At 40.7% G+C, this 15699-nt stretch overlaps 3 protein-coding genes across 4 annotated transcripts; 2 read left to right on the forward strand and 1 right to left on the reverse strand.

The window, feature by feature from the left end:
• The first annotated feature begins 290 nt into the window (after positions 1-290).
• On the forward strand, positions 291-5493 carry ecd (ecdysoneless homolog (Drosophila)). Its single transcript, XM_056396315.1, has 13 exons — positions 291-660; positions 765-882; positions 1027-1114; positions 1441-1619; positions 1976-2168; positions 2289-2417; positions 2548-2673; positions 2782-2867; positions 2950-3053; positions 3440-3698; positions 3860-3927; positions 4031-4245; positions 4427-5493. The coding sequence occupies exons 1-13, from the start codon at positions 456-458 to the stop codon at positions 4661-4663; spliced, it is 2007 nt and encodes a 668-aa protein (XP_056252290.1). The 5' UTR covers positions 291-455; the 3' UTR covers positions 4664-5493.
• On the reverse strand, positions 5491-10286 carry si:ch211-248a14.8 (uncharacterized). 2 transcript variants are annotated; one of them, XM_056396316.1, is made up of 5 exons: positions 10022-10286; positions 9502-9560; positions 9034-9235; positions 7132-7432; positions 5491-7039 (listed from the first exon to the last, which is right to left on the reverse strand). In XM_056396316.1, the coding sequence occupies exons 2-5, from the start codon at positions 9546-9548 to the stop codon at positions 6633-6635; spliced, it is 957 nt and encodes a 318-aa protein (XP_056252291.1). In that variant the 5' UTR covers positions 9549-9560; positions 10022-10286; the 3' UTR covers positions 5491-6632. The 2 variants fall into 2 exon arrangements, with proteins under 2 accessions (XP_056252291.1, XP_056252292.1); XM_056396317.1 differs by lacking the exon at positions 9502-9560 and having other exon boundaries at positions 10022-10279.
• Positions 10287-11351: 1065 nt separating this feature from the next.
• LOC130181539 (serine/threonine/tyrosine-interacting-like protein 1) lies at positions 11352-15687 on the forward strand. Its single transcript, XM_056395805.1, has 6 exons — positions 11352-11983; positions 12782-12845; positions 13007-13137; positions 13256-13424; positions 14112-14248; positions 14659-15687. Exons 2-6 carry the CDS (start codon positions 12799-12801, stop codon positions 15309-15311), a joined length of 1137 nt encoding a protein of 378 aa, XP_056251780.1. The 5' UTR covers positions 11352-11983; positions 12782-12798; the 3' UTR covers positions 15312-15687.
• Positions 15688-15699: the final 12 nt, after the last annotated feature.

Here is a 15699-nt window from a genome sequence, read left to right on the forward strand (position 1 = left end):
GGACTAGCCTGGACAACCCCAAAATAACCGCTACACCATAAACTGTCTCACAACAACTCCCAGAACTCTTTGCGACAACGTGATTGCGTTTCTGAAATGTTTCCGCTTGTCATTTGTGGACTAAAATCAAAGTAAGCATTATGATATAAATGATTGGATTTTTATTAAATTCATAAGCGATTCATGCGAATTTTCTATTATGTTGGTTGTTTTATCTGAACAGTGAAAATTGGTTAATATGAAGAGTAGGAACTCTTATTTGTTGTACGATGTGGTAGTCGAATGGAATTTGCAGTAGGACCTAAACAGTGACAGATGGCGTGGTAGCAACGTACGTAGAAATGAGAAAAGTTTTATTCATCTCACATTGATATAAGATAAAATTTAATAACAGGACAAGGTAAGGTTCACTGACACTACCATCAGGATATCTCGGAGTAAGCCCTCTTACTAAAATGGACGCCCTGCAGAGGAGAGTGATTCAGGAGGACATGGTCCAATACAAACTCTTCTTGATCCAGCCAGACGGTTCATCTTCACAGCAAACTGAGGAACATCTCTCTCAACTTGTAGAGGAGATTTTGGCAAAGGTCGCCCCACTCTTGATCCAATACATCTGGCAGCATCAGCCGTTCAACCTCAAGTATCATCCTGAGAAAGGTATAGTCTTGTCAACACCCCAGAGATGAATTGACTGAAGTTGATGCAGTTATTGGTAATGTTACCCACACTAAAGACTGATGTGGGGGTTTTTTTATAAACAGGAAGTGTCCCTGCTCACATTGGAGGTAGCACTCAGTTTGGTGACAATGTGGAGGATGAGTGGTTTATCGTTTACCTCCTGCAGCAAATCACAGAGGCCTTCCCAGATCTCGCAGCCAGGTGAGATAGAAAGTGCTCTGAGTTGATGTTTTTAAACAAAAAGATGAATGATTTGATTACCATATTACAATGCTTAAACTCGGATCCCTTTCAGTAATTTGTCATTCATGTGCATCTCTCTTTCTTTCATGTTTGTGTGTGCAGAGTTGAGGACAATGATGGGGAGTTTCTTCTGATTGAAGCAGCAGATTATCTTCCCAAGTGGCTGAATCCAGACACCAGTGAACTGAGGGTGAGTTGTCCAGATGAGATGGCAAATATGATGGTATTCCATGGATTTATTAATATTTTAACACAATTCTTTGATTGATGTGTCTGTTTAAAGGACCATAATGGGGGGTTTGAATGCGTTAGCCTTTTAAAGTCAAATCACATAATACTTTTACTACTACTTTGAGAAAAATACATGTCAATACATGTTCTCTTTATTAACATATGTGGCTAATTAAGCAAAGCATACAAAACTGGTATGACCCTTTTGAATATCTTACTCTTGACTATCATCTGTGATTTCTATAAGTAAATAGCCTTCATTGTTCCACTCAATTTCTTTTGCAGATCTTCCTCTATAGGGGAGAACTGCATATCCTGCCCTGCCCCTCCAAATCCAGTCCAGTAGGCATAGCAAAGGATGTCGTACCCAGTGTGGCACAAGCTCTTGCACTGCTCTCCACCCACCCAGACGCCTGTCGGGCAAGTCCCAAGATCTGTTCAGTCCTAAGGAAACGACTTGAGGGGTGAGAGGACGTCTTTTCATGAAAAACAGTCAAATTCAGTGTCGTTGACAAATTTATTTGCTTTCCACTAGGGATGTTATTGAATAGATCATATCAACTAGAAAATTGAGATTCAGACAGCGTCTGTGCAGCCTGCTGTAAAGAGAAGTGACAACATCACCTGCCTGTTGTCATATAAGCTCAATTTAAAAAAAAAAAAAAAAAAAATTAAATGTCCGAATGCAACGTTTGAAGGTGCAGAATTAATGTTGGATACTAAGATTTACTACAAACTGTATAAAACTCGCAGATGCATAAGAATGTCTTATTAACGGCCAAAAATGAAAAAATCGCATCAATCTCTACTTTCCCCTTAGGTATCCAAAGAAGATTGAAACAGGTCTCCACCGTGCCCACTGCTTCATACCTGCAGGTATTGCCAAGTTGTTGGCACAGCGACCAGACCTAATCGCCCCTGCAGTGTCAGCTTTCTACCTGCGGGATCCAGTAGATCTGCAGGCGTGCCGAAGCTTCAAGACCTTTCCTCCTGATACAAGAGTTCTCACCTCGGTAAACACACTTAAAAATTCATTATTGTAGTGGTTTAGACAAAGAGAAGAGGTTGACCTTGTTTTAAAGGAGGTATTTTTATTTTAAAACATTGCTTCTGTTTTATTTTTATATTTCCAGGTGACATTCACCCGTTGCCTGTATGCCCAGCTGCAGCAGCAACAGTTCACCCCAGACCGGAGGAGCGGCTTCACGTTGCCTCCTCTCTCTCATCCCCAGTACAAAGCTCATGAGCTTGGCATGAAACTGGTGAGCCAATATTAGTGTTTACTCTTCCTTCTGATTTGTCTTTTGGCTGAATAAAATGATCCTATATTATGTATTTAATTTCGTTATTGGTTTAATATCTGAATCTGTCTATGTGTGACCCTGCCCCCAGGCACATGGCTTTGAGATCCTGTGCTCTAAGTGCAGGCTGCCGTCATCAGAGCCTGATGCCCCCATCAGTTGTAACCCTCAGTGGAAAGGCTTCATGGACAGTCTGAAAAGGAACGGCTACTTCCGGGTTAGTTATTTAGCGACACAAGGGATACTAGGTTAAATGTAAAATCAATATACTAGAATTTCTCAACTGTATAAAGTTAGTTTTTAATTTTATTGCTGTCAAACGCAGGGAGAGCTGGAGGGTTCGGCTCGTTTCAGCGAACTGACAAGATCTGCAGAAAACTTCTTCAAGCAGTCTGTGACCTCAAAATCGAGGTGAGGACTGCACTGTGTGATTATGCATGCCTGTAACATCCAATTGTGTGTGTCTGAATATAGATGTTGTGTGTGTTGTCAGTGCTTTGTCCCCAGGTGAGGAGGTTCTCCAGCTGCTGCACAGCTGCAGTTCCTTCAACATAGAGGAGCTGAAGAAACAAGAGTCACAGCTCCCCCAAGAGGACAGTGAGTTGACATGCATCTTTTCTTTTTTTTTTACTATGAAACACTCATTTGTAAAAAGGTTTTTAGGTTCATCCTTTAAGAGCACCTTGAATTTGTCTCAGTTACAGTACAACTGGGTCAGATTATGACAAATGACCTTGACCTTCACCCATGTCCTAATGCTGAGTAGTGTCTTTTTGTGAATATGTGCGTTTTGCTTACTCTAAATTATGTTTTTGAAGGTTTATATGACTTTGAATTGCCTTTGTCTGTCTCTGCCACCTGGGATTTTCTACTTCCTGCCAGTTCCTTTCAGTTTCTCTCCATTTGGTATACATCCTCCATTCTCTACCCTTCTCTCTTTCAACCATTTCCCATAATTGATTTTTCTTTGTGTCTGTCTCCAGGTGACAGTTGGCTGGATATCACAGCTCAGGATTTGGAGCGTATGTTGCAGGAAAGGAGTGGGGGGAGGGCTGATGTTGGAAGCCAAAACTCCAGTTCCACCAAACAGACGCAGCGTGTCACGGGTGCAGAGGAGAGGAGAAGGGAGACGGAGGATGACAAGGAGGAAGAGGAGGCCGGTTACAGCCTGGTAGCAGTCAGTCAGGGGATGAAGAACTTCCTCAGCGCCATGTCGTCGCATGAGGGTGCTGAACTGCCCTGGTGAGACAGAGTGACTGTACAATATTTATTCAAGATCATCAAAGACACATTTGAGTCAATGAATAAAATGGTTTTACATCCAGATCTAGCTAATTCATTTAGATGTCTTGCCTCACCAACAGCTTTTCAGTTCAGGTTTCATATTTTTCTTCATATTCCAGGAGCAGCTCATCTCAGCCTTTTAGTTTCGAGCCTGTGTCCATGGCCAACGCACTGGACAGACTGCTGGGTAAGTGGAAGTTATGAAAGATGTGCAACAGTAAAAATAACTTGCGGACACCTGACACAACTCCTTCTCTTCACTGAATGTGTCTGTCTTTTCATTTTTATAGGAAGTAAAGACGAAGAGCTAGATTCAGACGATCTAGGTGATGATGATGATGATGAGGATGAGGATGAGGATGAAGAGGAAGAAGAGAAAGAAGAGGTGTCTTCTGGCCATGTAGAGATGAACGGGTCGGAAACCTTGGACAGTCTGAGACAATACATGGACCAAATGGATCTGGAGCTGATGAGCACTAACATAGGAAAAAGCTTCAATCAAACTGTAAGATCATGATTGTGATTGCAGCCTCTGCATAGCACATGCGTCCATCTGCACAGACTCAAGCTCAAGATATTATTTACTGTCAAGAAATATGCACTAAAAATAAGTGAAATAATGCAAATATATCATCCTGAATGTAGTTAGGAAAACGTTTGTTTTACTTTATTTGTCCTTTCTGCAGAATTACAGCAAAGCAGACTTGGACAGTGGCTCTACTCATCCCTCTGCCACGGGCAGTCCCCCAAGGGAGGGAGGGGTGGAGGACACAGAGGAGGAGATCCAGCCTCTTGACGTGGACTTCAACCTGGTCACAAACCTGCTGGAGTCCCTCAGCTGCCAGGACGGGTTGGCCGGACCGGCCTCCAACCTGCTGCAGAGCCTCGGCTTACACCTACCGCCCAACTCTGATTCCTCATGACAATTCCTCATCTCCCTTCAGAATGAAAGGTAATAAATAACACCCAACAAGGAGCAGCACCGACAGCTGTTAGCAGAGTGCCTTCATTACATTGACGGTACTTCTGTTGCCGAAGATCTCATCTGTGTTAAGTTTGTTCTGTGGAGTTTTCATTGTAACCAAATGTGGCTTTGTTTAGATTCACTCATTGTGTTCACTATAAAACTGTGTTCTTTAGGACTAACAGACACACTTGTAATACACATTTGTAAAAATCTTTTTAAATGTTTTGAAACCCGAATTGTTTGCTGTACAAAAGGACAAGGAAGCTCTTGTATGTCAATTAAATGTACACATAACACACCATAATAACAATAGAATTATTTATAGGATTTTACAAAATGTTTTGATAGCTCTGTTCGGTTTGTATAAGTGAGCAAATTTTGCTCAAAACATACATTTCCAATTGATGTCCACATCAATTATCTATGATGGGGTCATAATTATGGCAATGTAAAAAGTAAAGCATCTAATCTCAGTTTTGGTTGCAATGTACATATAGATATTCATGTCTGTGTTACCGTGACTTGTTTTTTCTCTTTTCATGTTACTTAATCGTGGAAACCAACTCTCCCTCACAGTCTAGTCTCTGAAATCCATGTTTGTTTGAAGGGACAATAAACTAGACAGAGAAATATTCTACAGCAAATTCTGATGTACTATTTTGATCAAGTTTACAGGGGATTTTAACACATGCTGCTAATGTTGGGATTGATGTCTCAGTGGTGGTTTTCAACAGCACTTGCATTCAGTTGCGAGAAACAGAATAAATATTTTTGCAAATAAACTTATTTCTGTCATTTCAGTTTATTCAGTGTATACAGATTCTCTCCGGTGCACCATCACCACAGCTCAACATTATTCATTATTATTTTTCTTTAAATGTAATACTTCAGTACACATTTTGAAAAAGCTGATAATTATTACCTTATTCTTAAATTAAGACATACTATGTCTTCTGATAATAACTTACAAGAGACTGAAAGAAAATGGTGTCGGCACCATTTAACTCTTTCCTCATCGTGACCCCTTTTCATTTGACATACATTAGCAGTCAAATTCATTCAAGGGCAACTTTCTCTGGTTAAAAATTAATTCAGTCAAGATCTGAGTTTAGGTATTTTTAACACAAAATGTAATAGGTGGGCTCAACTGTCTGTGTCCAGTACAAACAACCTCACTGTTGTCCCTTCTCATCTGAAAAAAGTGTCCAGAGTCATTCAAGGACAACTCCCACAAAGCTGTGGTTGCAAATTAATTGAGTGAAACATGAGAAGTTAAACCTCTTAAATACTGTTAAGTAAATTACATCACATGTACAATAGGCTCCAAAAGTCTGTTTTCACTATAAAAAAAATCTCAGTTTTTGTCTCGATATTATTCACAGTTCTCCTCAAATGTCTGCAGATTTTCATGGATATACATGTTGATATTTGCTTGATAAGGCAGAATCACCTTCAGCTCTAAATGAAAACTTGAATTGTTTGACCAATGCAGCTTAGTTGTACTTGTTCCACTGTCAAAGAGCTGGTTTTGAAACTGCTACTGTACTATTAAGGCCATGCTCTGTCTTAAACTAATGTAATGGGAGTCTTTGTTTAGGTGGTTTGGTACGCTGCATCCTGTCCTGTCCTGAGGCTGGTGCTCTGTTACAACACGCTGCTGGCATTAATACAATAACTGGTCTTAGTGTGTAAATAATTAGCTTGCTATGTGTTTGTAATATTCTGTCATGGTTTCAATCACTTAATGTAAGCTGCTTCTCTGCTGCATTTTATGTACGTGCCTCAGTAGTACAGGTCATGATGCTGTGAAAGGGAGAAAGTCGAAAGGTAACTTGTTATTCTACACAGAATAAAAAAAAAAAACACTGTTGTTAATGATTGAATGAATTGCATATGTCTCACTGCTACAGTCCTTTGAAGTGAAACTACAGAAGCTGGAAGAATGGCTGCACCGCCTGCCTTGCTGAATGGAGCAGTGCAGCAGAAAGCGGCGAGACACACAGAGCCGATATACCAACTAGGAAGTTCAACGCCACCCCCAGCAGGAGAATAGCAAGCAGGTATCCATGAAAGAGCAGGCTTTGCCAGCTGCCCTGACTCAACACCTGCCAGGGACTGTCCGGGTGCAGCAGCCACAGGAGGCCCAGCACCCAGCTCTGGTTGACCAGTTGGGTGTAGTAGATGTCAAAAATGGAGGCCTGGGCATCAGGGGAGTGGCGGCACTCAGCGTCAGACACTTTAGCCAGCCAGGTTAGAGAGAGACTGTGGAGGATTAAAGCCAGAGGTGCATAAATGTACTCCAGAGGTTCAATACCTGACGGACCCTTGGAGGCTGCAGAGAGACAGAGGAAATTCATTAGAGGTGAATTTGTTCTGAGGTGACAAACCATCGTTTTCACCACTACATGACATCCTAAGGTTTACCTGAGATGACAATAGATGTCCCACTCACGATGGAAATCAGAACAGAGATGTGGATAGGTGGCGGCGATGCCAGCTTCAGTGTGAAACTAAAGCCAACAGTTAACAGGGGCAGCAGAGGCAGGGTGAGGGCGAAGAGGCCGGCGTACGAGCTGCTGGCTTTGGCCCACATGGCCAGCACATCATGGATGCTGTTACAGATAGCAGGCACCAGCACCCTCTCACCCAGGGACCTGGAGTAATGCTTCAGAGGCACCAGATCCAGGACATGCAGGAGATTTAAGACTAACAAGGAGATCAGAACCTGGAAAAGATCAGTCAATGTTATTATAAAGTGTTACAGTATGTACAGTATATATAAAAAGTCTCAAGTTCTATATACTATACTTGTTTCTACAACCTAAGTGGACAGTGGGGAGTGAAGAGCATTAAGTATAGCAACATCTGCATCTCTCTATGAAACAGAGATTTCTCTGGAGCACCCATTGTACACAAAGCGTGTACAATTTATACAAAGAGTTTTTTTTTTGACATTGGTTTTGAATTAAATGATGCAAACCAATAATATGCTAACTCGTCTATTTTGCTGAAATGATTAGTTCATTAAATTGATCAGTCAAATCATAATTCACTGAATTTATCATTAATAATTCAATCATTTATATAATTTATCAAGCAAATATGCGAAACATTTGCAGGCTCTAGCTTCTCCTACTGTTGTAAAAAACAAGCAATTTGAAGACATCACTTTGAGAGCTGAGAAATTCTGATGTCAGATTAATCAGATTAATCAAATTCATCAGATTAATCAGATTAATCAGATTCATCAGATCCATCGATAATGAAAATAATTGTTGGTTGCAGCCCTAATCTGTGTCACTGCACCATTTTCTATAAATTTATCACGTTATATTATGTTGAGACTTGATTTTGTGACAATGACATTCTGCCACACTGCCACACATACCACACTCATTCATGTCCTATTGTTCTGAAGGATAATGTAGCTTTCATTACAGAAAATAAACACATACATAAATTGAGGACTAAAATACAGGATGCTGAATATGAAGAAGAACATACCAGTGCCACGCCTGTGATCCACCGATGTTATGAGCAATAGTTCACAGTCGATATGTTAAGAGTGTGTGTTGCCTTGTTGAGTGTGAAACCATTTGAATGTTTTGTTTACCATAGTGCAATGTACAAACTATGTTATGTCAGAAATCAGAAACATTTTCCATATACCATATACTACATTATACCCACTAAAGGTCACTCTGTACACAACTGTCACTCACAAATTTCAGTTATTAGCGACTTCCACGCTTTAGACAGGGGGTCACATTTATATGTCTGTCATTTGGTCAGCCATTTAGTTAAACATCTATTCTGCCCAAGTGTTTTATCAGCACTAAAGCCCTTCTGTGACTCCCCAGCACCACATACCTTGTCCTTCACACTGGCTCACACACACCAAATACTGTCAGAGTTAGTTAGTAGTCAGCAGTCTGCACTTCATTGAACAGGTGTGACGTTAACTGCAGTAACGATTAACAACAAACCACTAAAAAACAGTTTTTAGTAGCTGTTGCTTATTTAAAATCACTATTTTTCACATAAATGTGCTTTTTCAAAATAAATATGTGTAGTTCTTGAGCATCACTATGCTGCATGTGTATACTGCACATTTTCCCTATATGTTGGGTGATAAATGTAATTGCAGCATAAGCGAATGCCCTGCTGTCAGGACACACAGCAGTCTGTGTAAACAAAATAGCAGGTAGGCCATAGCGTTCACTGTTGTCACACTTGCTGGTGGAAAGCAATGCATTACATTTTGATTGCTTGATTTTGATCAAAGAGTAAACTATCCGTAGAGACGAGCGGGAAGCAGGCACCAACCTGTGCAAAGCAGAGAGCCACAGCATACGGGTAATGGTACTGAGGGATGAAGATGCCAGACACAAAGTTTCTGAGTTTATCAGCCAGGCCATATATCACCACGACCACCAGGCAGAGGGTGGGGACCAGGGGCTTTAGTGCATGATTAGATGAAAGACTGTTCACCGCTGAGGTGCACCATCCTCTCCTCCACCTCCCTGAACTGCACAAAGGAACAGACATGAATCATAACGAATGCATAACGTCTCACATTACATAGCTGTGAATGTAGTTTAGTAAGAGTAGAGTTTGTAGTTTAAATAAAAAGACTATTTTACCAGGCCAGGAAATTAAATTGAGAGAACTTATTTTTTTCCACAGAAAAATTCAAAACCAGCTAGCCCATTTTCGCTGTAATAAATCTAACATCAATATACTGTATACTGTACTCCAGCTATTAAATTGCACCAATTTTGACATGGAAATTACCTGTTTATTATTGTTTCCTGTTTTTGCAGAGCTGCCAAATGTCTCATGCGGAACTAAACCTAGTTGATTATGAATCAGAAAATGTAGGATTTTATTTTCAAAAAATCAGAAATCAAAATATTGGACATTTTTATTGAAATTTCATGAGGTGTAGGCTTATTATAATATCTATATTGGCAAATTGAAACTATCATTTTTTTTAAATTAAGACATTTTTAGAAATTGCACAAAAGTCACCGGCAAAAGGACAAACATTTAAACGCTGTATTGGTGGGTCGACTCGCTTATTGTACAATATGTTATTCTCATATAAATTCTCAGGATAATAACAACAGGAAAGCCATATGGCATGTCATTAAGTTAACTGCTGGTAAAACTAAATGCTGCTTAAAAAAGAAATATAGCTATTCACTGACTAAAACAACACACATTTAAATAGGCCTATATGCCAAAAACACAGTATGTGCCCCTTTATTTTGGACAGAGGCAAGAAAATATGAAAAGAGAAACATGAACTCACCATCTGGAATTCCTCATGAAGTCATATTTCATCATTTCAAAGTCCAATTATTCCATTTGAGTGACTGTAAACACCATTCATTACCACTGCTAATAATAGTATAGTACATTTAAAATAACATTAATAATTCACCTTCTTAGCAAACGTCTCTCTCCCTATAATTTTGCTGAACACGCCACTGTCCACCTGCTCTCTGTGCTGCGGGCAGTCACCTCATTTGTTTTCTCACTGTGTCCAGATGGACTTTGGTCTCGGTCTGTTTGTCTCACCATAATTAAAGAAGCAATCTAGGTGGACAGTTAGTAAAGTGATTTTCTCCAAAGATACACAGAAATAGAGCAGACATCTGTGGAATCCATTAAGATCCGTTTGCTGACACATTTTATTACACGATGTGTGATACTGAGAGACAGCGGCATCACTCAGCCTCATGGGAGGAATGTGTTTTATTTTGCGATCATGTTATATATCTAGAAATTGATTTTAGATTTTTAACTTTGATGATATGCCTTCTCCTGAGAGTTATGGTTAGGATGAGGAGAGACTAAACCCTGGCTGTTTGTTTCCAGCTTTGACACCTGTTTGTGACATTCCTGACACTCCTTCCCAAGCTTTACCTTCCCTACCCCCCACCCTCTGTCTGGATCCCTCTAGCTGTATAGGCCATCATGACATCATGGAGTCCATGAACCACATGGCTACATGAGTGAGGGTCTGTTTAAGTAAACAGACTCATCAGACTGAGCGGGTGAAGGTCTGTGCACTCTGGAGCTCAGACAAACACAGTAGCAGCATGAGCGCCCTGACTGATCCAGAGTACTATAGCAACAGGCCTGTGAGCTTCAGGGGGCTTTCAGTCATGGATCTGTGTGTCATTTAGGCTGGTTGAATATTGCAAAGCAGCAACAATAAAAAAGAGGATGGTGACTGATCGTGTGTGTAAATATTACATGTGTGCACGCTGGGACACTGATACAGTATGTGGAAACGTGTGCACAAACTTGTGTGTACACTGATATGAGTCATATACTGTACATGTATGTGTAAACTGACGTGTGTACAGATTCTTCACTGACCCTTCACAAAGTGTAGAGAAGGTCGTTTCAGTACACTCACTCAGGAGCACAACAGGGGGCAGTCACAGTCTGTTTGGATGTTAGCAGCTTCCAGCTTTCTTCTCTCACTCCCAAGCTTTGGACACATTTGTAGGAATAACAACTATCAGGTAAATAAAAATATGACAACAGGCATTTAGTAAACCACAACTTTCCAAAATAAGTCAGTTTGATATATATATTGATAGATATATATATTTCATCAATACAAACAGCTAAATACATTTACTGAGTTTAGGTATATTTTTGGATGACCTGTACTGTTTTTATTTTTTTTTTTTATTATTATTATTATTATTATTAAAATTTTACTAGTAAAATTATTTTTAGTGTGGTATTAGTGAAAAGATGCAAATACTTCCAACACTTCCATAAACATGCATTTATACTTATCTACCCCTTCTAGTGTCCTAACAATGTTTGTTGTTGTGATTTATGTGTAATCTACACTAGTGGTATTGGCAGTAGTAGCCGAGTACATTTATTGTCTTTAAAGGAAACTGGGTCGCAGTGTGCCACATCTGGAATGGAAAACTGAAATAGAAATAACTAAAACAAATGAGAGTACCAACAATGGACATGGTCATGGAAAAAGGCATTAGCAGGAGCGTTGACCAGCTGCGTTGAGTTTAATTAGGTGTGTTTGTTGACATATAACAATACAGATGAAGGACTGTTGACTCACAGGCTGGTGTCAAGGACCTATAACTGTGTGTGTGTGTGTGTGTGTGTGTGTGTGTGTGTGTGTGTGTGTGTGTGTGAAGGGTGCTGTGAGGAAGATGGGGTTAACAGGGAGGTGGCGTGAAGGTGCTGAGATTGTCAACTGAGGGGCACAGGAACACGTACAGTAAGATTCAAAATTTAAATAGTTCAATGAAGCAACCAAGATGAGGTTTGGAGGAGACATGTGACAGTGGATATTGGGCATACATAGTTCATTGTGTTTTATGTTTTTTAAGATAAATGAATGTGTCCTTGGTGGAGCCATATTTTACTGAGGGATCCCTTCACTCGGCGTATATTCTCTGCTAACATAAGGTTGTTTTGTCTTGATCTTTTCTAATTAACAGTTGGCTGCTATCAAGCAAGCTATATAAAGAATGTGATTTGTCTATTCAGTGTTTTCATGTGGCAACCTCAAACGTACTTTTGTTTGTGCAAAGATTTATTAACCATTGATATAAAAACAAATGTGTTTTATAGTAAGTAGTACCCTGAAATGTGGACTTTTATGTATCGTCTGTTATTTCTTCTTTCTGTGTCTCATCCAAATACTGCCTTGATCTCTGTATGGTTGTAAGATCAACTTGGAACCTCGTCCCTTATCATGTACACTGCAAGTATTGGGAGTTAATTTGGGTGAAGTAGGACTCCTATCCACGTCACCTGTCACAGCCAGCTACCATGTGGCCCTCTAGGGCACTTAACCGTTACTGTGTTTCCAAGACCACCAGCTAAATCAAGGGCAAGGTTGAAGCGGGGCTGAGTAAGAATCACAGCAACAACAAATAGTGCAGAGTGGATTTTTTTCAATCTTTTTACCTTGTTATTTACTGTTGGCATTCTGAGAGAATAAGAGAACAATTTTTCAATGTTTTTAACATTATATATTTGTTTCTTGGTGTATCATGTTCTTCTAATGAAGGGCTGTGGGAACAGCTGATGCATCTGCCAAATGACTTAAACGAGATGGGCGTAGTACTGTCCAGGTAAAGATGTCTGCTGTTTTTTTTTTCACTTTTAAAAGTCTAAAACGATGTATTTTTAAATAATCATAACTGACTTTGTGTTTAGTCTCCTATAATTGTAACATATAATCTGTTTTGATATTGTGCTTCTCTGTGTGTATGTGCCACTGTTTATGTGTCAGAGTGAATAACAGTTGTAGAGCGGCCTCCAGAGAGCCTGTCAACACATTCCAAACAGTGAGCAGCATCTCTGACAGAGAAGCTAATAGTACAGACAGTGACCATTCCTCCATCATACCTATCCAGAGCAAAGGTAAAGGCTGTAAATTACTTCCAACTCTCGCTGTTTTTACACACATAAAATGCATGCACACACAACTACACACATACAGACACAGTGTACTCTTTGTATTTCTTCTGCCTGCAAGCAGCGTGTGAGCCAGAAGAGGTGCTAGTTCCTGCTCTTCCAGAAACAGCTTGTGTAGAGCGAGGCTACATTACCCCACAGCAAGTGTACAACCTGCTGAATGCAGAAGAAGGCCAGCCCGCCTTGTATGATCCATACTATATGCTCATCCTGGACTGTCGCAGTGCAGCGAGGTGGGTGCTGCACGGATACACCAGGGCTCTTCACAAGCACAAGCTCAGCCTTGTATAAAGAAACCATACATGAGCAGAAAAATCACATCAAATTAACAATCTGGCCTCAAAAATTACCAGCTTTGAGTCAACACATCTACTTCAACAAAGAACTGGACATTACAAACTTCACAAAGACAGTATTAATGCAGGACTATGTGACTTTTTTCAAGATTGCATTACTTGCTATAACAGTTGCTTTGTTTGGCTAAACATGTACAAATATTACTATTTTAAAGGATAGGTTTGGTGATCTTCTGTACTTTTCTTATTGTCAATAAGTCCCATGAAAATATGAAAACCAACAATGAATTGATTTGACCAATAAATATTGTCTGTGTATCCAAACGTATGTGCCATATGGCTCCATTGTTGTCCAAAAACTATTAGAAACACATCAGTGAGCCACACTGTTACACTGGTTGACATACTCTTTCATTATAATAAACGTGGATGCTGTAATTAACCTGTCCTCCCGGCAGAGTTACTTGCTAGAGCACCAAATACATATTAATCAGCTGCTAGAAAACTAGACTTTTCATGGAGTTTGTTTACACTTAACAAAACTATATTTGCAGAATATCACCAGCCTCATCCTCACGTTATGTTAAATGTGCGTGCATATGATGAATGAATGTGTGTGTTAAGGTACAAGGATAGCCACGTGGTGACAGCGCGGGCCGCTGTGACGGTGATCCACCCCGAGCTGGGCTGTCTAATCAGCTGTATAGAGCTGCAGAAGTATTCTATAATACTGCTGTATGCAGAGGAAGGATGCAGCCCAGGTCAGCAAACCATAATCATGCACTCTCACAAACAGACATGCACACATGCAGAAGAGCATACTGGACAACATGAGTTGCCACTAACCCATCATAATCATGTTTTAATTATGCCAGCAGCATGGCTCTGTAGATGAGAATGTCAGTCTGCTGGTCCAGAGTCAAATATTTCAACTAAGATGGTGAACATGGTATCACTATATCTGCTTAGCATGAGCTTAGCATTGTTATAGCGGGCATGTTAGCATGTTGATATTAGCATCCTGCTCAAGGTAGCACTGTCCAAGGTACAGCTTCACAGTGCCGCTAACACGGCTCTAGGCTTGTCCTGTTGAAATTACCTGGCTGTCTGATTGTATTGTATTCATTTATTCTCTAGTCTGTCACTGTAATTGTATTTGTACAAATTTCAGTGGGCAGTGTGAAGGCCAGGGCAGACTCCCCAGGCCTGCAGCGCTGTTTCTTCCAGCTCAGTGCACTGGGAATGGACCCTGTCATCCTGTTGGGGGGATTCTCAGCCTTCCATTCCCTCTATCCTTTCCTGTGCACACCAAGTATGGTCCTGCTTGAACCTGAGCGGCACACCCTCACCATATACCCCTCAGAGATCCTGGAGGGAGCTCTCTACCAGGGCTCTGCCTCCCAGGCCTCTGACTACCGCATCATCAAGAATCTACACATCACACATGTGGTCAATGCCACTGCCAACTGTCCTGATGCTTTCCCCAACATGTTGTGCTACCTGCAGCTGCGTCTGAGCGATGATGCCCAGCAGGACCTGGTGGAGGCTCTGCCGCTGGCATCCAGGTTCATCAACACAGCGTTGAAGGCCGAGCCAGCTGGCCGTGTTCTGGTCCACTGTAGTATGGGCAGGAGTCGCAGCTCAGCACTCACACTGGCCTTCCTCATGGAACACCAGCGATGGTCACTGCTTCATGCCCTGCGATGGCTGAAGGAGAGGAGGGCATGCACAGCACCCAACGTGAACTTCCTGCGTCAGCTGCTGACTTACGAGGAGCAGCTGTTTGGGAGCAGACTCACCACCCTAGACGACATCCGCCGATGACTGGAATAAGAAGGGGAATGGAAAGAGGGATATGTGGGATGTTTTTTTTTTTTGCTACAGTTCAGATTGAGAGAAAGTGTATAATATTTTTTTCCCACACTTCACATTGAGAAAAGGTGTAAAATAAGATGAGACTGGGCAAACAGAGGTGGAATTTTTACTGCAAGAAAGACTCTCAAAGACTGGATAGGAGTATTTTTCCCATGAGTTTGAGAAGCCGCACGCAGTGCTATGCCTAAATAACAACAGTAATCATACAGATGTTTAATTTTGTGACCTCTGTATGACTCAGTATAATATAATCCCTGTTATGAGATATTGCTTGGTGATAGTTGATAGAAAAAGTACAATAATAAAGTGTATGTATTACATTTTACATTAGGATGTT

This window comes from Seriola aureovittata, chromosome 14 (assembly GCF_021018895.1).
Source record: "Seriola aureovittata isolate HTS-2021-v1 ecotype China chromosome 14, ASM2101889v1, whole genome shotgun sequence".
Classification (NCBI taxonomy): Eukaryota; Metazoa; Chordata; class Actinopteri; order Carangiformes; family Carangidae; genus Seriola; species Seriola aureovittata.

What these genes read in the sequence shown, in the direction of transcription:
- LOC130181539 (XM_056395805.1), top strand. Translation starts at nt 12,799, where the DNA reads ATGCATCTGCCAAATGACTTAAACGAGATGGGCGTAGTACTGTCCAG. An exon ending in ATGGGCGTAGTACTGTCCAG is followed by an intron (nt 12,846 to 13,006) that starts GTAAAGATGTCT and finishes TTTATGTGTCAG; the next exon opens with AGTGAATAACAGTTGTAGAG. An exon ending in GACTGTCGCAGTGCAGCGAG is followed by an intron (nt 13,425 to 14,111) that starts GTGGGTGCTGCA and finishes GTGTGTGTTAAG; the next exon opens with GTACAAGGATAGCCACGTGG.
- ecd (XM_056396315.1), top strand. Translation starts at nt 456, where the DNA reads ATGGACGCCCTGCAGAGGAGAGTGATTCAGGAGGACATGGTCCAATAC. An exon ending in AAAGGAACGGCTACTTCCGG is followed by an intron (nt 2,674 to 2,781) that starts GTTAGTTATTTA and finishes TGTCAAACGCAG; the next exon opens with GGAGAGCTGGAGGGTTCGGC. An exon ending in CGCACTGGACAGACTGCTGG is followed by an intron (nt 3,928 to 4,030) that starts GTAAGTGGAAGT and finishes TCATTTTTATAG; the next exon opens with GAAGTAAAGACGAAGAGCTA.
- si:ch211-248a14.8 (XM_056396316.1), bottom strand. Translation starts at nt 9,548, where the DNA reads ATGAGACATTTGGCAGCTCTGCAAAAACAGGAAACAATAATAAACAG. An exon ending in CAGGAAACAATAATAAACAG is followed by an intron (nt 9,236 to 9,501) that starts GTAATTTCCATG and finishes TCCTTTGTGCAG; the next exon opens with TTCAGGGAGGTGGAGGAGAG. An exon ending in TGGCTCTCTGCTTTGCACAG is followed by an intron (nt 7,433 to 9,033) that starts GTTGGTGCCTGC and finishes GATCTTTTCCAG; the next exon opens with GTTCTGATCTCCTTGTTAGT.